Here is a 21,774-nt window from a genome sequence, read left to right as displayed (position 1 = left end):
AGTTACTAACTTGCATATGATACTTCATGGAAAACAGACATCAGCTCAAAAATGACTTGATCAAAAACAGCACTGTGCTGTCAGGAAGATTTTTTTAAGACAAGCTGTAAAGTTTTCTGTGAGTTTGTTGTTGCTTTTGGGGGTTTTTGGTCAGGTCAGAATAGCCCTTTGCACTGAAAAAGCTTGAGAACAATTGACCTAATTGACCAAGTTCCTTCTCACATAACAACACTACAAGTATTTCATAAGAATGCTAAGGAACTTTAAGTAGTTTCTTTAGTGTGAAGTATTTCCATTTGCATGTATGTATGCATACCAGTGAGGAAACTTTTTGTGTGGCCTAGTTGTCCAGAGGTTGGGCTGTGATTTCAGACTGCCTAGGTTTGACTTTCAGCTCTGCCACTTAATACCTATGCTGGGCAACTGTGGGCAAACTACTTGACCTCTCAAAGCCTCCGTATCCCCAGCTATTAAATGATAATAAATAATTATTAGGATGAAATGAATATCATGTATGTGGTGTGCTTAGCATAGTACTTAGAACAAATGTGCTCATTAAATATTATTAAAGGTTATTAATACTTAGCATTATTAATATAATGACCTTCATCCTGTAAATGAAAAGGCAGTCTCCTGTCTCACCATTTCCTCCCTGCTCTCTGACTATCCCTTCTTAGTCTCCTTTGCTAACTCTTCTTCATCTACACACTCTTTCAAAAGCTGGTTCCCTCTGCCTCTCTTTGTGGTCCCTTTTTCTTTTTAACATCTTTATTGGAGTATAATTGCTTTACATTGTTGTGTTAGTTGCTGCCCTTTTTCTTTTAATTCTATAATTCTTTCTGGCTGTTCTCTCATTTAGTCCTATAACTTTCACTACTACCTGTTACTTAGTACTCCTAAAACTGTATTTAGGCCAGCGCTGTCTCCTGTTATTGGCTTGTTTTAGATAGAAGAGGTTTATGTAAAAGAGATTCTAGTAATGGTAAAATTCTTTGTTCTTCCTGCCCTCCTCAGCAATAACAACAAAAGAAATAACAACAAAAGAAATCAACAAAAACTCAAGTGCAAGGTTCACAGTAGGATATAAGGCTGGAGAGGCACATGCCTCAGGTCTGGAAGGTCTTTCTGCCATACTAAGGAGAGTGGACATGTGAGCAGTGGATTGCTTTGTAGAGCCCTTCTTAGCTTTGACTTCTAGCCTACCTTTCTGTTCTGGCCTCAAATTAAATTGATTGGTCGATTGGTTGGGAAAGACATTAAAAAGACCCATAATAAATATTTGTAGAATGAACACAATTGTTTTGAATCTTTGTTGACCTAAAACAAGTAGACTGCCAGTTATTTCTCCAGCAAAAATGGGTTTATTCAGGTTCAGCAGAAAATAGCAATTCAGGGTCTGCAACCATAGCGAGTCATGTGCTAGTCCCTGCGTAGTGCATAGAGAGGGAAGGAGAATTCTTTCAAAGAGGGAAAAAGGAAGTTGGGAGGGCTAGAGTAAACAGAGTCCATGGCTTTTCATTGGCTGAGTTGTGACAGTCTGAGCTCTTTGCAGGAAAGAAGAGACTTTCCTCTTGCTGTTGGGCTCTGCTGTCCTCCTAGGGCCTGAGACCTCCCTCTTCTGGCCTTCTGATTCTATCTTAATTGAGGTTTCTGTTTATTAATTTTTACATCTTCATATGTAAAAATGAGGTTGGATGTTTTTGTACTTGAAGAAACAGCTCTGTTGTGGTAGCTTCCTGAGCTAATGGATTTGGAGTCGGAGACCCAGATTTGAGCCCCAGCTCTACCACATATAAGTGACAGAACTCTTCACTTGGGAGGAAATGTTAGCTAATCACTTTCCTGGCTTCCCAAAAGCTGTTTAGGTAAGATGATGGCCCCAGCTGGAAATCCCTGATGTCAGGACGGCCTTCTGGGCTAGGTTTGGGAAGTCTTTTTGGGGAGAAGGACCAACATAACAGAGGGTGCCTGAGTGGTGTGGGGTTGGGGATGGCAAGGGAAGGCAGGGACATTTTGTTTTGGATAAATGACCATCTCAGGCAGCACCTGTTCCTTCTCCCAACTCTTTTCATGCTTTCTGTTCCCCATTTTATTTAAAGTAATAAATATGTCAATAAAATAAAGTAGGAAAATCTTTTAGACTTCCAATAAAATAAATGGCTCTTTAAGCGTAGAGTGAGCTCTGACATAGAAACTGTGGCTGGAAACCACAGATGTTAATAAAGTCTAGATTCATGTGGAATTTCTTGAAATTATATGGACCAGTAATTTCAAAACTTTTTAAAAAATATGTTCCCTAGCCAGAAATCATTTTTGAGCATTCACTACCCAAGACGTCTTTATAAATTATAAAGGCAAAGCCCTATTAATATACTTTTAAAAACAGAAATTAAGAAGGATAAGAGTAAAAAATAGAATTTCTAATTTTTCTTTCCATAGTTCAGTGGCTCATCACCCCACATTGAAGATTTGGGATTAGAGAAGGAACTTTTCATAAAGGAAAATTTAATGGGTGGGTTCGTAGCCTGAGTGCCCTAGACAGAGAGCCTCTGGGTTGGCCTTTGCATTTTATACCTGCAGGGGGAGTAAATAGGCTACTTCTTATTGAGACCTAAAGTTTTCATTCATCCTTATCATGAACAAAGAGCTAATAAGTAGTTTGAGTCTCCCTTGCCTCATTTTATACTATAGAGAGACCCTAAATAGTAGTCCCTGTGGGCACTCAGTTAGTACCTAGTGAACCCTTAGTGCACATCCAGAAGGAGAGGAGTTTTCCATTGAAAAGAGCAACAAATGCAGAGTAGGGAGATTATTACTGTCTCAGCTCTTCTAGGTGCAAGGTCAGGTTTAGTTTTAGGGACATGCTATGAGGATAGTAATAATGTTTTAAATGATAACAATTAACACTTTTTACTGATACTTAGTTTATATCTGGTTCAATACTGTGTGTGTGTGTATATATATATATATATATATATATATATGTAAAATTTTTTTTTAATATTTATTTATTTTTGGCTGCACTGGGTCTTCGTTGCTGCGCACAGGCTTTCTCCAGTTGTGGGAATAGGGGGCTACTCTTCACTGTGGTGCGCGGGCTTCTCATCGCAGTGGCCTCTCCTGCTGCGGAGCATGGGCTCTAGGCACGCGGGCTCGAGTAGTTGTGGCACTCAGGCTCGGTATTCGTGGCTCACAGGCTCTAGAGCACAGGCTCAGCAGCCGTGGCGCACGGGCTTAGTTGCTCCGCGGCATGTGCGATCCTCCCGGACCAGGGCCCGAACCCTGTCCCCTGCATTGGCAGGCGGCTTCCCAACCACTGCGCCACCAGGGAAGCCCTATATGTAAAATTTAATAACCCATGAACTAGGTACTGTCATCCTTGTATGAATGCAGAAACTGAAATAAAACAACAAAATATAGCATCATAAAGTTTATATACTTTATATTTTTATATAAAGTTTATATGTTTTTCATATGATCTATATTTTCATTTAGTCATTAGTGACCATTCATTCATTTAACTAATGATTATATAATATATCAGGAACTTACTAAATGCTCAGGATACAGAAATGACAGAGTGGTTTCTGCTCTCAAGGATCTCATGACCTAGTGGAACAAAAGATAAGTAGCATCAGTGTAGCATTTTTTCATTTATAAACGTATTTCATATGTGTTAACTTATTTAGTCCTCACAATATCTCATTTTACAGATAGGGAAATTGAATCTCTGGGACAGATCTTGAACTCAAGCTAGTAAATCATTCGTTATGCCTTAGCTTCCTTTTTATATTTAGATGAGTAGAACCATGTCATAACCAAGTTTATTATTAAAAGTTTTCAAATTAACTTCTTGTGAAGTATAGTTGACTCTAAGGAAATTGAAGACTGTATTAAATAACTTAGGAAACATGTTTTGGTGTTCTGCTCAGACTTAACAGAAAATTTTCTATTTATGGCCTATTTTAAGTATAATTTCATCATGTGTGCTTTTTAAAGATGAGAGAATGAAAATTTCCAACCTTTGCACCTTCTTTATTTATTCAGTTACTTAGGATATGTTCTATCTTCAATTTTTACCACAGGCAACTTCAGAGTGGACCTTGGATTACCCCCCCTTTTTTGCATGGTTTGAGTATGCCCTGTCACATGTTGCCAAATATTTTGATCAAGAGATGCTGAATGTCCGTAATCTGAATTACTGCAGCTCAAGGACCTTACTCTTCCAGAGATTTTCCGTCATCTTTACAGATACACTCTTTGTGTATGCTGTCCATGAGTAAGTCTGAGAATGTCATTTCCTGTGGAAGGTGTTGAGGAAATATTATAGCATTGTTCCTCATTTGGGGCAAACAAAGTTCATATAATAGCAAATGCTAGAACAGTCCAAAATGGTTGTGTTTCAAACTTCACAATGAGTAATTACAGCAAGCAGTCTAGCTGAATCTTGTGGAAGAAAATGGGGGCTAAGGTGGGGTTACAAGTTAGAGGTAGAACAAGAGATTGTGAATGTTGTGAAAAGTAGTCCCAAGTGAGTTCCAGGACCGTTTCTCCTGCCCAAAGTGGCTCTACATGCTTCTCTTTCCTTCCTTGTAGCAGACTACCAGAGGCTACCATGACCTACCCTGTTCTTTGGGATACACATACCTACATACAGCACAGCACACTCATGCATACATACGCATAATGCTAACCACCAATGGAGTTTCCATTGTAGTAAACTCAAGAAATCTTACTGAGTGCTTTCAGTTGTAGTCTCTGGATTCTTTCCTTCATGAAGACTCTTCACTAATTTTAAGTTATGTTTATATTTTAATGTTTCGCATATTTTACTTACAATTTACTTTTAAGTAGGTGAATACACGTACGTAGAATATTGTGCACAGTGACTTCCAAGTAGTGATTTCCCAGTTAATGTTGGTTTCTATTCTGTCCTAAGACTTAAGCCTGCTGGTGTGATTGTGACAGAGCAATAACTGGTGTCCATTCAATGACTTTTGTCATAAATAGATCATTTCTGTTTGTGAGGCCTTCTAGACTGAACTCTTGCCCCATTCAGTAAAGACTCCCTTGGGGATGTTTTAACCCCTGCTCATTTTCGTGGAATAACTGCTGTTTGCCACCCTGACCTTCATTCTCTTTATGACCTGGCAAGAGTTGAAAGGGAAGGTGATATGTAAATGTACTCCTTTTAACTCAAAATGTTTAAATTCACACTCTCAGGGAAAGTGTATACAGGCAGAGAGAGGGAGTAGAATTCATTTCCATCTACAATGTAGAGGGAACAGTTAAGTAAGATAAAAATCTGGAACAAGGCACTTTGTATAGATTAGTAACTTACTTAATTTTCTCAATTACCCTGTAAGGTTACTATCTCTATTTATGAGGAAACTGAGGCTCCATGGAGGAAAAGCAGGACACCTTTTGCTAACCCCTATTTAATTGCATCTTTTTTTTTTTTTTTTTTTTTTGGCGGTACGCGGGCCTCTCACTGCTGTGGCCTCTCCCGCTGCGGAGCACAGGCTCCGGAGGCGCAGGCCCAGCGGCCATGGCTCACGGGCCCAGCCGCTCCGCAGCATGTGGGATCTTCCCGGACCGGGGCACGAACCCGTGTCCCCTGCATCGGCAGGCGGACTCTCAACCACTGTGCCACCAGGGAAGCCCCTTAATTGCATCTTTATTATGTCTTCTTTTGGTTTTAGATTTCTTTGGTTTTAGAATTTGCTGATATTCAAATGAAACACATTTTTTAAAAATCTTTTTATAGAATAATACATCCTTTTCATTGTCAAAATTTTGGAAAACACAAAGCAATTATACATACACACAAAGTAAAAATGACCCATACTCCTGCACTTACAGCTGTCCCTATCAACATTTTGGTGCATATTATTTCAGCCTCTTTCCTGTATCTGAATTTAATTTTTATAAAATAAAAATGGGATCATACTGTTTTGTCACCTGGTATTGTCACTTAATATCTCTACCTTTAAATAACATACATTTTTTCATAGGAGATTTTTAAATTATTTGGGCAATCAAGAGCTGCAGGTTTGTGGCTCTATTCTTTTTTTTTTTCAATTCCCTCCACCACCCTCTCCCAAACTATCACAGGTCTATTCTTTTTTTCTTTTTTTAATATATTTTTTTAAAAATTTTATTTTTGGCTGCGTTGGGTCTTTGTTGCTGCACACAGACTTTCTCTAGTTGCTGCGATAGGGGGCTACTCTTCGTTGCGGTGCACAGGCTTCTCATTGCAGTGACTCCTCTTGTCGTGGTACATGGGCTCTAGGCGTGCAGGCTTCAGTAGTTGCAGCACGTGGGCCCTAGAGCACGTGGGCTTCAGTAGTTGTGGCGCATGGGCTCAGTAGTTGTGGCACACAGCCTTAGTTGCTCCACGGCATGTGGGATCTTCCTGGACCAGGGGTTGAACCTGTGTCCCCTGCATTGGCAGGCAGATTCTTAACCACTGCACCACCAGGGAAGTCTTCACAGGTCTATTCTTAACTTGGCTGGTATCATAATATATAATTTGGAGTGCTATATCATTCTGGTCTGCATTTTTTAGTTTTAAGGACCAAAATAGTGTGTGCCCTCTCAATTTTCAAAATCCTTACATTTGGGTTTTTGGTGGATGGTTTTATTGTTTGTTTGCTTTATTAAATGAAGACTTTGTTTTCAAGAAAAAGAAAAAATGAAGACTTTTGTTTCAAATCAGCATAGCTGAGAAAGAGACGTGGAACTGGCCCTGAGGCCTTTCTTTCTGCTACCACCTTTTTAAACAGTCAAGAATGGCATGGACACCCCAATCCCTGTGTCTAATCTAATAAACTGACAGGGAAGCAACTAAAATTTTTCCAACCCACTGGAATTTCTTGGGAGAGGTGACACCGAAGGGCACCTTAATTGGAAAATTGTCAGCATCACCAGAACTGGACTCCATCACCTTTCTTTTTCCTCCCTATTAATAATTGGCAACATTAGAGCTGTGTTTTGGGTGCAGTCATATTGAAGGACTACAAGAAATTCTCTTGGAGTCCCTTTCCTCCTTTTTTAAAAAAAACCTCCCATGGTCCTTGAGAAGTAAATTTAATACTCTGAATGAAAGCATCTAGTGTGCACTGAGTACTCCATAAATACTAGCTTCATTTCCTTCATCCTTTCTCTCCTTCATTCCTCCATCTCTTTCTTCCTTTTTTTTTCTTCATATTTGGGTTGATATAAACCTGGGTTTTCTGACTGCTATTCAGCCTCAGTGTCACTTTTTAATCATCATTTTCAAAATAAAATAGTTCCACATTAAAAAAAAAAGAATGGCATGGACACTTTATCAGGAATGGCTAATCAAACACATCGGAGTATATCAGAGTGTACTCTGTAGAAGTATTATGGTGTTCTAATGAAGATTAAATTTGTTTCTGATTCTTTCCTCATGTTCCAATATAGGTGCTGTAAATGCATTGATGGGAAAAAAGCAGGCAGAGAACTTACAGAGAAGCCAAAGTTCATTCTATCAGTATTACTGCTGTGGAACTTCGGGTTGTTAATTGTAGACCGTATCCTTGACGTTTTATGTACTGTTCCCTTACTTATTTGATATATACTAAGTATAAGATTAATTCTTTCTGTAAAGGTGATTCTGAAATGTGAGCTGCTTTTGAAAGTGGATGTGGGGTGGGTTGGTCAGTTCCCCAAACTGTGGTCTCTGCCCAACTTCATCAGACTCTGATTGTTAGAGCACTTTGTCCCTGAAAAGTTAGTGGTGACGTGCAAGAACCAGTAAACTGCCAGTAAAGCAATATACTGGGACTTGGTAACTGTCTTTAGATTAATCTAATACACATATCTTAAATAGTTTATAACACATTATTCTAAATACCTTTTATAGGAAACGGCGTATCACAGTGTCCATATGGAAACAGACAGGCCTTCATGCTTTTCTGCCATCTTGGCTTATGACATATTAATAGGCAAAGTTCTTAAATCCAAAGGGTCTGAATGGGGGACTTCCCTGGCAGTCCAGTGGTTAAGACTTCGCCTTCCAATGCAGGGGGTGCGGGTTTGATCTCTGATCGGGGAGCTGAGATCCCACATGCCTTGTGGCCATAAAACCCAAACATAAAACAGAAGCAATATTGTAACAAATTTAACAAAGACTTTAAAAATGGTCCACATCAAAAAAATCTTAAAAGAAAAAGCGGGGTGGGGGGTGGTTCCTGAATGTAACTAAAATCCGAATGACAGAAGCCGAATTTCTACCGTTTTCATAGAGGTAGCCAGGTGTGGAAGAAAACACCGAGACTTCGGTTTAAGTCTGACCTGGTCTTGAATCTCAGTTATGAAATTCAAGTAGTGTTAGGCCATGAGTGGATTAATGCTCTGAGCTCTAACTACCTCACAGGTTCACTGTATGTGTACTGTAAACAATGGAATGCTACATGCAGTGGCCTTCAGTAGCTGTTAGGTCCCTTCCTTTCTTATCCCTGATGCTAAAAAGCAAAACAAAACAAAAAACTCCTTTAGTTGCTGGCTCTTTAAGGTACAGAAAATTTGGGAAAGTTTCCTGGTTTTCTTCTTAAACATAAATTTTAATTTAAAAGTTTGTCCAGGATTTGGCTGTTTATACAAAACACTTTTATGAAAAGTCCAAACTGGTAGTAATATTTTTGTCTTTAATTTACCTATAACGGAAGCATTTGCAATTTTTATACTTAGTCTGCGGGCACAGTTCATTGTGAAATTGGCATCCTCTGTTTTCTTTCCTTGACCTAAGTCCAGATATTCATTTCCAGTACAATGGTTTTTTATCTGGATTAATGCTACTCTCTATTGCACGATTATTTCAGGTAAACACGAAATAGGCTAATTATATTAGTTTGGTTTTTAGCTTGTAAAGGTGATAGGTAAGTTTATTTGACCAACTGTTTTGAGTTGCCAAGTGCTATAGACACTTTTATTGAGTATTTCTCACAAATTCCATCTTCTCTTTTAATAATACTTTTCTCCATTTTACAGATGAGAAAATTATACTCTAAAAACTTGTTAGAGTGTGGCAGGCCTAAAATAAACTTGAGTTTCTATATTTGGTTGGGACCATTTATCCAGGAATGAAATCTTCAGCAGTTTATACTATGTAGTAACTGTGATGGCGGGGCCTTAACCATCAGCAGCATGTAGCATAGTGTAATGGAGAGTATGGAATTTGGAACCAGAAGACCTGAATTGAAATCCTGAATAACCCTACTAAGCTGTGTGACTCAGACAGGGGTTATTCAAAAGCACTGGCTGCTTCAGATTGGGTACGTTATAGGTAATATATTATTGAGTAAACCTTGTAACTATTCTGTGAAGTTGTTAAATGTTTCCTCCTTTCATAGAGGAGGATAATTCAGATTTCTGGGACACTCCTCTGTACACTGAATCAGAATCTCTGGGATTGGGTTTTAGGAATCTCCAGGGAATTTTGATACACCATCAGGTTTGGGAACCATTAACCCAAGGCAACCATCAACCCCCTCAGCCTCAGTTTTCTCATCCATAAAATAAAATTTACCCTTGATACATTCTGTTTATAAGATGGGGCCACCTGCCTCACAGGGACTTTGGAAAGATCAAATTCAATAATCTATTTTAAAGTTCTTTGGCAACTATAAATGTGTGGATAAGTTTTTTTCTTTTAACCATAAAAAGCCACATTATACGTGGATCATAATTGGTGTTCAATGAATGAATGTTGGATGGTTGTTGAACAAATGAACTAAACTTTAGCTATAGAACCAGCTAGACTTTCTCTGAATCTTAAATAAATAATAAAACCGGTGGAGAGATTTGGAAGCATCCCATTGTTTTTGCCTTATCATTCCTAACGCATCTATTCTAGACCACACCTGATGAGACAGTGAAAGGAGGAACTTGGCCTTTCATGTTCCCTTTGGCAGTGTCTCATTTGATCCTTCCAAACCCCAGGACCCCAGGACCATTATCTCATTTGATCCTTCCAGAATTCCTGTGAGGTAGGTAGAATGTAGACTTCTTTAGTTATAGTCAACTCAGTTTGGAGGTGGTTTTTTTTTTTCCTAAATCAGAATGCCTTTAATTCTCCTAGGAAGTTTGTTAGATCTGGTACTATTGGCACAACACTTGGTGCCTTCAGCCTGATTGTAGTTTATGTTACCTAATATGTAATATAAGATTTAAGTGATTCTTTGTTAGCATAGCTTTATGTGTAATCATTGGTACTCTCATTCCCAGATCCTCTCTGGAAATCAACTCCAGCTATTGTATAGCTATTAGAGGGTGAAGGTAATTAACTTCCCTAGGTTCCTTAAGGAGAATTTGTAGTGTGTTGTTATGATGATGTATCTTGTACTTCAGCATCAAACTTAGTACTTAATAAATATTTGTTGAAATAATGAATTTATAAACCGACTAGGCTCAGTACAAAAGCTGGCTGGAATCACTTGCCTCTGTTCTCCTTATATTACATTTAAACCTTTTTATTATAGAAAATTTAAATTATATACAAGAATGGAGAAAACAGTACAGTGATCTAAACACACACACACAGAGGATTATTTTGAAACACATCCCAGACATCATATTTCATTTGTTAAGTATTTCCAAATACAGGCAGACCTCAGAAATATTGTGGGTTCAGTTCCAGACCACCACGATAAAGCAAATGTTGCAATAAAACTAGTCATGTGAATTTTTTGGTTTCTCAGTGTATATAAAAGTTATGTTTACACTATACTGTAGTCTGTTAAGTGTGCAATAGCATTGTCTAAAAAAATGTACATACCTTAATTTAAAAATACTTTATTACTAAAAAATGCTAACCATCATCTGAGCCTTCAGTGAGTTGTAGTAGTAACCTCAAAGATCACTGATCACAGATCACCATAACAAGCATAGTGATAATGAAAAAGTTTGAAATATTGCAAGAATTACCAAAATACAGCACGGAGACAGGAAGTGAGCAAATGCTGTTGGAAAAGTGGCACCAATAGACTTGCTCAATGCAGGGCTACCACAAACCTTCAATTTGTAAAACACACAGTATCTGTGAAGCGCAATGAAGCAAATTGCAATAAAACGACATATGCCTGTATATCTTCAAAACCATGTGTTTTTTTCAATATGGTAAAATACATGTAAGATAAAACTTACCATCTTAAATCATTTTTTTCTTCCAGTTTTATCGAGATATAATTGACATACAGCACTGACATACAGTTTAAGGTGTACAGCATAATGATTTACTTACATACGTCATGAAATGATTATCACAATAAGTTTAGTGAACATCTGTCATCTCATAAAGATACAAAATTAAAGAAATAGAAAAAAAATCTGATGAAAACTCTTAGGATTTGCTCTGTTAACAACTTTCATATGTAACATACAGTAGTGTTATTTATATTTATCATGTTATATATTACATCCCTAATACTTGTTTATCTTATAGCTGGAAGTTTGTACCTTTTGACTGCCTTCATTCAGTTCTCCCTCCCCCATTCCCCACCTTTGGTACCTACAAATCTGATCTCATTTTCTTAGAGTTTGTTTGTTTTTGCTAGTTGTTACACAACATAGTGATTCAATATTTCTATCCATTTCAAAATGATCACCACATAAGTCTAGTTACAATCTGTCACCATACTAAGATATGACAATATAGTTATTGAATTTCCCACACTGTACATTTCATACCCATGACTCACTTATTTTGCAACTGGAAGTTTGTACTTAATCTCTTAGTCTCCCTCACCTATTTCTTTCCTCCCCACACCCATTTATCTTAAGCATTTTAAAATGTACAGTTCAGTAATGGTAAGTATATTCACACTGTTGTGCAACCAGTCTCCAGTGTTTTTATTTTTTAATAAACTTTATTTTTTTAATAATTTTAGCTTTACAGGAAAGTTGCAAAGATAATAGAGTTCCTGTACCCCTTCACTCATTTTCCCCTAATGTTACCATCTTATGGTACATTCATCAAGACTAAGAAACCGACCTTGGTACACTCAGATTTCACCAGTTTTTCCACTAACATCCTTTTTCTGTTCCAGAATCCAATCCAGGATACTACATTATTGTGTTTAGTCTACCCTGAATTTTGAATTATTTACCTTTTAAATCTCCTAGAAAAGGCATATGGAAGGAGCATTTCTCTTTGCTGTTCTCCTACATTTCAAGCACATCTACCTCTATGTAGCACCAGCTTACGGTGTATATTTACTGCGATCTTACTGTTTCACTGCAAATAAACCAGGCAAGTTTTAGTGATCATTTTATTTTATTTTTGCTTTATTTTATTTTACCTTGACTTGTTGGCTTGCTTTGTGAGAGAGTTTTATGAGGCACAACGGGTATCTCTCAGCTATTGATCCTATAAACCCTTTACCCATTCTGATTTTTCTCTGCTCTTGCCACATCATAAAGATTGGTGTACTATCATGGGATACTTCTAGTTTGGGCGTATTGTATAAGTTACGGCTTTCCATGCTCCTGGTTAACGATAATGTTCCTTTTCTGTAGATGGGTCCATCCGATGGAACAGCTTCAGTTTTCTCCGTCTTATTTCCCTGGGACTAATTGTTTTCCTAGTTTCTGCTCTTTCGTTGGGTCCTTTTCTAGCCTTGGTAAGTCTTTTATTTGTTATAAAGAATACATGTTTGTTGTTATTTAGAAAAAAATAATAAAGCCAGGAATATATAAAATAAGGAAAACTACTCCTTTTTTACTCCTTCCCACTCTGATTCCCCAAAGATAGGATGTTATTCTTTCAGACATTTCTGTGCTTATGCAAATATGTATGTGCATATATTTGTATGTTTAACTATATGCCTCACACAGACACACACACTCACACAGAGTTGCTAATAATTAGTCACAGATTTCCATATTTGCTAATTTGCTTGTTTGCTGTACTTTATTTGTAACCTCAAAATCAGTACTCACGGTGCTTTCACAGTCATTCATTGACAGCAAACATTCTAAAGTGCCTAGAATGTTACAGATGTTCAACAGGTGTTTTTCTTTTTTCACTTCTTCCCTCATGCTGAATTCAACTAATTAGTTTTAATTTCTGCTAAAATTGGGAAACACTGCATCTCTCATCAAGCCTTCCCTGCCGTCCCCTTCTCTTTAGTAAACTTGGTAAAGCTGCAGTCTGTGTTCTCCTTTGCCCCTTATAAATTCTTCCATTATTATAGTATTGGACTGGTATTCAAAGTACTCTGATGTATCTTGTCCCACTTAACAGATGAGAAGGTTGGACAAAAAAGAGGTTCTGTGAACTGCTCAGGATCACACAACTACTTCCTTGTATAAAAACCGGAACTCAGACCTCATAACTTTCTACACGCTATGCCATAGACAGTACCCTAGTTCTCTTTTTGAATTTAGAAAATACTGATCACTGTTTAATCTCTTTTCAACAGAACCAACTGCCTCAAGTCTTTTCCCGACTCTTCCCTTTCAAGAGGGGCCTCTGCCACGCGTATTGGGCCCCAAACTTCTGGGCTTTGTACAGTGCTTTGGACAAAGTGCTGTCCGTCATCGGTATGGTAGCAAGCCTTCTTACTTTTTTTTTCCTTTGGCCGTGCTGTGCGGCTTGTGGGATCTTTCTTCCCCGACCAGGGATCGAACCTGGCCCCGGCAGTGAAAGCACCGAGTCCTAACCACTGGACCGCCGTGGAATTCCCTAAGCCTTCTTACTTAGACTATGAATATTAAAAGGACTAGTCACATTGACAAATAGAAAAACCTGTTTTGTGTTTTGAATGTGGCTGAGCTGTTTGTTCTCCAGCCCTGCGTTTCAGCTTTCAGAATGAACAGCAGAGTGGTTCTAGGGGCTGAGACTTCAGTGCAGGAAACAGACTGCACTCCTTATAAAAGCTCTTTGTGGCAGTGAGGTTGTTGCTCCTGTCCTTGGGAAAAAAATAAACTTTTTAGACATTTTTTTTTTTTTTTTTTCCCCGGTACGCGGGCCTCTCACTGTTGTGGCCTCTCCCGTTGCGGAGCACAGGCTCAGCGGCCACGGCTCACGGGCCCAGCCGCTCCGCGGCATGTGGGATCTTCCCGGACCGGGGCACGAACCCGCGTCCCCTGCATCGGCAGGCAGACTCTCAACCACTGCGCCACCAGGGAAGCCCCTTTAGACATTTTTAAAAGGTAATTTTGGGACTTCCCTGGTGGCGCAGTGGTTGAGAGTCCGTCTGCCGATGCACGGGACACAGGTTCGTGCCCGGGTCCGGGAGGATCCCACATGCCGCGGAGCGGCTGGGCCCGTGAGCCATGGCCTCTGAGCCTGTGCGTCCGGAGCCTGTGCTCCGCGACGGGAAAAGGCCACAACAGTGAGAGGCCCGCGTACCGCAAAAAAAAAAAAAAAGGTAATTTTACCTTAAGCAAAACGTTATTCAGTAGTTATAGCCTTAGTTTTAAACTTAAAAATGTGAAGAAGCAGGAAAGAAGAATGTGTAAGTTGTGACTCTGGGTATTGAACCAATAAGGAAAATGATGGCCATGCAGTTTAACATGAGATGAGAAGAAAGGGAAAACTTAGGCTATGCTTTTAAGTTTGAGGTGTGATGAAAAAGAATTTATAACCTTTAGATGGTTCTGAAAATAATTGTGTGGAACAACTCACAGTCTCTCATTTGTGAACACAGCCTAGCTTGATGGAAAATGGCAGGATCAAGAGAAGGATAGGTAAACTTTTCTGTAATGGGACAGACAGTAAATATTTTAGGCCACATAAGATTTTGTTTACAACCTTTAAAAACGTAAAAACCTGTGTGAGAAACAAATGCAACAATAAAGAAGTGCTAGGCTGTCAGTAGCAGGGGCTTTGGAACCAGACAGAACTGGGTTTGATTCTTCCACCTATTAGTTGTGTGACTTAGGCACATTACTCATCTCTCTGTGCCTCAGGGGGGCAAAAAGTAATGGCTACAAAGCCCTTGGCACATGGTAGATGCTTAATGCGTGGTGGCTGCTATTACCGTTTTGGCTGCGTACTTACAGGGAATCATAATTTGGTATTATTGCTCACCCACTGCGTCCGGCCTTGACGTACATGGCGTCTTATAAAGTAAGTTCTTAACGTTTCTAAAAGCTTTAAACAACCAGCATGATATGAGGTACAAGGGTCGCTTGCCTTATCTGAGTCAGGAAACCGCTGTACCTCACCGTGTATATCTGTCTCCTCAAGGAGGTCGTGAATGGAAAGTCAGTGGCAGGTTAGGCAACTCTGTTTCAGGCAGATAGTGATCAGCTTTAAGAGAGAATCAGCAGGCTGAAGGAAAAAGGGACAAGGTGAATGAATAGAAAATATTTTGGTAGTCTACACCTTTCCCACATTTCACTAATTTCAATGGCATTAGGCAGGGCCATTCAGGTGCTCAGACTGTCCCTGACTGTTCCGTTAGCTTTTGGGGGCTGGGACTTGCATCATTATCCTCAGACTTGGTTCATTTAGTAAGTATTTCTTGAACTCCTATGTGCTGGGGATAGAAATAAATTAATTGTCATTCCTGCCTTTAAGGAACCGAGTATAGTAGAGGAAATGAACATACATACAGATACAGTGCAGTGTGGTGAACAGAGACATGTATAACAGACCTTAGCCCACAAGAAAATCAGCTCTATTTCCTGAGTTAGGAGCTTTCTCAGATGAGTAAGTGAATTAGGAGTTAACTTTTAAAAGTGAGTAGGCCATTCTAAGCAAAGGCAGTAGTCTGTGCAAAAGGACACAGGTGTCAGTGGTATGTCGGCTCATTGTGGCCAAGCTGTATTTAACAAGGTGGAGTAGATGAGGCTGGAGAGGTGGGAGGGGGCTAGATCATGGAAGACACTATGTGCTATGCTTAGGAAGGTGGACTTTATCCCATAGGCAAGGAAGGATTCAAAGCTGGCCTGTGACATGGTAGACCTGTATTTTAGAAAGCTCGCTTCATTTTAGAGCTGTTCATGCTGCCCGCCAGCAAGGTTTCCTGTTCCAATACAGACAGCTGCAGTCTAAACTAGAGGCATTTTAGGTAGAATGGTGCAGGACCGAGTTAATGAAATCTTGACCTTGAAACAGTCTTAAGATTTAGTAGATTTATTTTTTTCCTCAAGGAATTGATTGGTAAAATATGGTGTGCCATTAATCAAAACAAAACAAAATAAAATGTCTTTTTACTCTGTAGGTTTAGAACTGAAATTTCTTGACCCCAGCAAGATTCCCAAGGCCTCAATGACAAGTGGTTTAGTTCAGCAGTTCCAACACACAGTCCTTCCCTCAGTGACACCCTTGGCCACCCTTATCTGCACTCTGATTGCCATATTGGTAAGAATTCACACATGGTCCTCATTTCTTGAGTTTTCTCTGCTTTTCTTTTGTGTGGCTGGTTGAATTTTAACTTTCAAGTTTTCCCAACTGTAGGATAAATTCCATGGCTGTAATCCTGCTGCAGATTGAGGCATTTCCTATTCTTAGGGTAACTTTGAACACTGTAAGGAAGGATTACTAGTAAAGCCTCTATGAGAGAGGTTCTCACCAGAAGCTAATAGACCATCTGTTCACCGTCAGATGAGGAAGAAAGAAAAGCCCAGGGGAGGGAACTTGGACCACACCGTGGAGAAAGAGGACAATGTAGTAGGGACATCAGGTTTTTGTTTTCATACATGGCTAACTGATAAAAACTCTAAATTTGTCTGTACTGCATGGATATTTTGTGACGATGATAATGAATTGAGAGAGTCAATGAATTGAGGCTGTCTGAGCATCAGATAAGAATCTTATATGAATCAGATGCTGTTATAGGCATCATTCATAGCTGTTTTTATTTGTTAGTGATCATGATGCCCTCAATTTCGTGATACAATTTTAGTAAAATTCAGGATAAATAACTTAATCATATCTAATTACACTCAGTTTTAATTTTGGTTTCTAAACAATCAAATCTACTCACAAGACACCTGACCCCACTTAACTACGTGGCAGTACTGGTAGGTAGTTAAGCTCTGTTGGCCTACTTATCCACATGTTCTGAATTTAAAACTTTTTTCCTAAAACTTCAGCCTTGTAAGCTGCATATGGAAGGCCATGGTTTTGTTGTAAATTACACTCCAGCCCACAAAGTTAGGTGTTTGTTTATTAATATGCTAAGATCTAATTTATTATTAGCTCCACAATATCGATGAACTTTTGTAGTTTGACCTAATATGTTCAGTGACTATTAATTAATTATGAAGGTGTAGTTAGGAGTTATACTGGATATCCTAGAACTTAATTATCATTTCATATTAATTTTGACGAATAGAATTAATTTTAATGTGTTCAATATATATTTCCAAATGCCTTTTTTTTTCCTGAGTAGTTGTTTTTATGTTAACTTTTGGTGGACTGTTCACAAAGCGAATTATCCCAGTTTGATGGAGAATAGTCTTAAGAGCTACTGTTTTTCAGAGATGATATAAATTATATTCACCTGAACAATGTTTCAGTAAAGCCTATTTTAAATGATACTGAAGTTTTATCTTTGCCTATTGTTTCTAGCCCTCTATTTTCTGTCTTTGGTTTAAACCTCAAGGGCCCAGAGGCTTTCTCCGATGTCTAATTCTTTGTGCCTTGAGCTCCTTCATGTTTGGGTGGCACGTCCATGAAAAAGCCATACTCCTTGCAGTTCTCCCAATGAGGTAAGCAGATAGCTCAGTCAGTCAACATTTCTGGCATATTTCACAGTGATCCTATTGTTTTCCATTTGATCTGTCGCTTCTTGACATGTTCAGTGGGATGGGCAAAGGCAAAGACACGTGGGAACAGATTTATACCAGGACAGAATGGGGATGTTTAACTTGGGATCCTGGTACCTGTGAGGGTTCTAAGGTATGCAAAACTGCCTGTATTGTTCCTGCATTTTTTGGTAAGGGGTACCGTAGTGATTAAGCGCCATGATACCAGGCTGTTACTTCTGGCTATTGAATAGCAGCATAGTATGGAAAAAGCATGGACTTTGGTGTCAATCACACCTGTGAAAATAAGGTCCCACAGTTCCTTGTTAAGTGTTGTTAGTCAAAGTAAGGATTGAGTCCATTATGGAATAATACCTAACACGTACAGCACTTCAGAGTTTTCAGAACTGCTTTTGTTGTTAGTTGGTTTTTTGGGGGCGGGGGTTGTTGTTTTGTTTTATTTTGCATTCTTTCTTTTGAGCCTCACAACAACCTTTAAGATAATTAGTATAAATGGATATCATCCCCTGTCTTCACATCTGCAGAAACTGGGTCTCAAAGTTTAAGTGACTTATCCAAAGTCACACAGCTAGCAAATAGCAGGGTTAGGACTTAAACCTGAATCTTATCATGCTGAATCTTAAGATCTTTTCACTGTGTCATGCTAAAAAAAAAAAGAGGCATTTTAAATGCAGTTGTGTCCATTTTATATACAACTGAAACCCAATTAGATAGATGGTAATAGAATTAGCCTTTTTCTTAAGATTTTTCTTAAATCCTGAGAGAAATCATTTAAGCTCTGAAAGGACATTAATCAAATTTGTCAGATGAGTATATGGCTTGTCTGGGTTCATTTAGCAACTTGGAGTTTCCAAATTAAAAAATAGAGAAAAACTTCTAATGTCTTTAGTTAGAATTCTTATTAAACACCAGCAGGTATGTCCAAGAGAAGGACTATAGGGTTGGAAATAAAACTCCAAGTCCTGTTTCTCTAGCTGCCACCACTAGGCAGCTCCCAATCCCACAATATTCCTTTCTTTGAGGAGGCAGTTACTCAGAGAGGCAAGATTCTTTTTTGAATGTTCCATGACTCAGTGTGATGCATTCTTCTTTGTATTGCTTAAAGTTTCCCACTGAAAAAATTAATATTCTCAACTGAATTGGACTTGTAGCAAAGATCAGTATGTTATTTTATGCATAAGCCAGTTCTAGAAATAATATTAGATGCAGGTTATCCCAGCTATTTGCAAGTATAAGCTTCATTTGATGTTTTAAGGAATTATTATAAGAATTTTTATTTTTAGCCTCTTGTCTGTGGGAAAAGCAGGAGATGCTTCAATTTTTCTGATTCTGACCACAACAGGACATTATTCCCTCTTCCCTCTGCTCTTCACTGCACCAGGTAAATAGCTTCTTTTAAGAGAGATCTATTTAATTGCCGTGCCTTTTCATCAGAGCCTACTGTCTGATCAATACTATCTGATTTAAACAACCTTAAAATCTCTTAGAAAGAGAGAGCTCATCCATTCTTTTAAATAAAACCTCCAACATGTCCCTAATTCTCAGTATCTTTACATGTCACAAAAATGTACAGTTAAGCTCCGAAAGCGTTCCTAGCACTATATAGCTGTGTCATTGTGATTATATTCCCTTAAGTACCATAAACCTTTCTCTTACCAACTTAATTATCATATGTACTTTTTTATTCTTTTAACAGAACTTCCCATTAAAATCTTACTCATGTTACTGTTTACCATCTATAGTATTTCCTCACTGAAGACTCTATTCAGGTAAGCTAAAAAAAGTGCATTTAAAATTATATTTACTCTTGTGAAATGTTTACTCCTAAATGATTGATAAGCCTTTTAAATTTTATTTTTTAAGTTTAAATAGTAACATCACAACATTACAAAATATCAGCAGATAGCAGGAGAAATTACCCATATTCCATCACTCTCACATGGCAACATAGGTCATAGCTTTAGTTTGGGGGAATATTTGAGGAGGGACTACCCAGCTTAAATTAAAACTTTATATGAAAACTAAAAAATGGAATGTAAGATATGCATTATGAGTAAAACCACATAAATACAGATGCTTAAAACCAAAAGATATGTAAAAAATTCTTACATATCTTAGAATTATGGGTGGAATTTTTTTCTTTTCTAAACTTAATGTTACCTATATAATTTTTTAAAGCTTGCTTATGGATTATATCTGATTGTGTTCATGAAACCTCAAATGCTTAATTATATGAAAACTCAGTTATAACCATATGACTCAGCAATTCCACTCTTAGGTGTATATCCAAAAGAACTGAAAATAGGGACTCAAACAGATACTTATACATCAGTGTTCATTGCAGTTTTATTCACAATAGCCAAAAGGTAGAAATAGCCCAAATGTCCATCAGCAAATGAATGGATAAACAAAATATTATATATACATATAATGGAATATTAGTCATCCAGAAAGAGAAATGAAGCTCTGATATATACTACGACATGGATGAACCTTGAAAACTTAGGCTAAGTGTAATAAGCCAGACACAAAAAGGACAAATACTGTATGATTTCATTTATATGAAATATCCAGACGAGGCAAATTCATAGAGACAGAAGGTAAATTAGTAGGTATGGGGACCGGCGAGAGCAATGGTGGTGCTGGATAGGAAGTTATTATTGCTTAATGTTTCCAGAGATTCTTTTTTGGGGTGTTGAAATGTTTTGAAAGTGGATATTGACACAACATTGTCTATATACTTAATACTACTTAATTATATACTTAAAAATGGTTAAAATACCAAATTTTATATTATTTTACCAAAACAAAAAATTATGCATTGTTTACCGTATTCTTATTCCAATATCACACTATCCAGCCCCCTTTCCTCTTCCAAATGCATAGCTAATTCTCTCTCAGCAACTTCAGCTAAGTGACAACATAGATGATGGTTGGGTAAATTTGGATTGTTGAGTTAATGTAATGATATATCTTTATCATTTTTTTAAAATGTGAAATTTTATTCATTCATTTGACTCTAGCTTTATCTGTACTTCACATCACGACAGTGCAGGTGAGAAGCTTTAGCTGAGAAATGTTTGCAAAAGCAGAATGACTCATCTAAAATCAGACTCCTCTCATTTTTTCTTCAGAAAAGAAAAACCTCTTTTTAATTGGATGGAAACTTTCTACCTCCTTGGCCTGGGGCCTCTGGAAGTCTTCTGTGAATTTGTATTCCCTTTCACCTCTTGGAAGCTGAAGTACCCCTTTATCCCTTTGTTACTGACCTCAGTGTATTGTGCAGTGGGCATCACATATGCTTGGTTCAAACTGTATGTTTCAGTATTGACTGACCCTCCTGTTGGCAAGACAAAGAAGCAATGAATAAAGGAACTGCTTGGATGTATTCCAAGCAATTATTTCATGAGAAATTAATCAGAGCTTGAAGAAAGTTGCTGGTGGCATGAGCCATTCATTTCAGTAAATCTGTTTGAGGACCATTCTTCTAAACTTGGCCTTGCCCAGCTTAGCAACCTGATTGTCACCATGGTGAGAAGCCACTTGTCCTCCATAAGCAGTGAAACGCATCTGAAACAAATCTCGCCTTCCCCTATTAAAGTTGTCTGAGATCATTGAGGCTGCTTTGCTTGCTCTAGGCAAGGAGGGAGTCTGATCAACAGCATGATTATCTGTAGCCTATGATGACCATTGTCAGGGTATAAAGCATAATTAGAATTATATGCTAAGGGAAATATAAATAAAATACCATTTTGTATTTCTGCACAAAAAATTTTTGGATCATTTCCAGCTCCTACATTTTCCTGTTGGCATGCATACAAGCAAGTGGTGTGCACTGTCCCCATTCTGTACACCTTGTTCCAGGAGATTTTTTTTTTTCATTGAAATTATACATTGACAATACTCACAAAGCCAGGGAGAATATTTAATGAACTGTTTGGCCTGTCAGCAGACACTATAAACCACATCTACTCTTACATTAGTTAAGGACATCTTGTACAGTTCATTTATTCTAAAAGCAAGTACTGC

The 21,774-nt window shown here is 38.2% G+C and overlaps 1 protein-coding gene across 4 annotated transcripts in view; it reads left to right on the top strand.

The window, feature by feature from the left end:
- The window catches only part of ALG8 (ALG8 alpha-1,3-glucosyltransferase), a 28,669-nt gene extending 7,152 nt beyond the window's left edge, over positions 1–21,517 (top strand). Inside the window, exons 3-13 of one of the 4 annotated variants that reach the window (XM_067750476.1) lie at positions 4,086–4,279; positions 7,447–7,556; positions 8,779–8,846; positions 12,148–12,274; positions 12,541–12,644; positions 13,446–13,566; positions 16,238–16,336; positions 17,583–17,688; positions 19,029–19,126; positions 19,442–19,514; positions 20,880–21,517. In XM_067750476.1, the coding sequence (XP_067606577.1) occupies positions 4,086–4,279; positions 7,447–7,556; positions 8,779–8,846; positions 12,148–12,274; positions 12,541–12,644; positions 13,446–13,566; positions 16,238–16,336; positions 17,583–17,688; positions 19,029–19,126; positions 19,442–19,514; positions 20,880–21,111 (1,332 nt within the window). In that variant the 3' untranslated portion in view covers positions 21,112–21,517. Of the gene's footprint in view, positions 1–4,085; positions 4,280–7,446; positions 7,557–8,778; positions 8,847–12,147; positions 12,275–12,540; positions 12,645–13,445; positions 13,567–16,196; positions 16,337–17,548; positions 17,689–19,028; positions 19,127–19,441; positions 19,515–20,879 lie in introns of all 4 variants that reach the window. The other 3 variants (XM_067750474.1, XM_067750477.1, XM_067750478.1) reach the window with 3 other exon arrangements.
- Positions 21,518–21,774: the final 257 nt, after the last annotated feature.

Source organism: Pseudorca crassidens, chromosome 9, assembly GCF_039906515.1.
Source record: "Pseudorca crassidens isolate mPseCra1 chromosome 9, mPseCra1.hap1, whole genome shotgun sequence".
Taxonomy (NCBI): domain Eukaryota; kingdom Metazoa; phylum Chordata; class Mammalia; order Artiodactyla; family Delphinidae; genus Pseudorca; species Pseudorca crassidens.
This window is presented reverse-complemented; position numbering and strand designations above follow the sequence as displayed.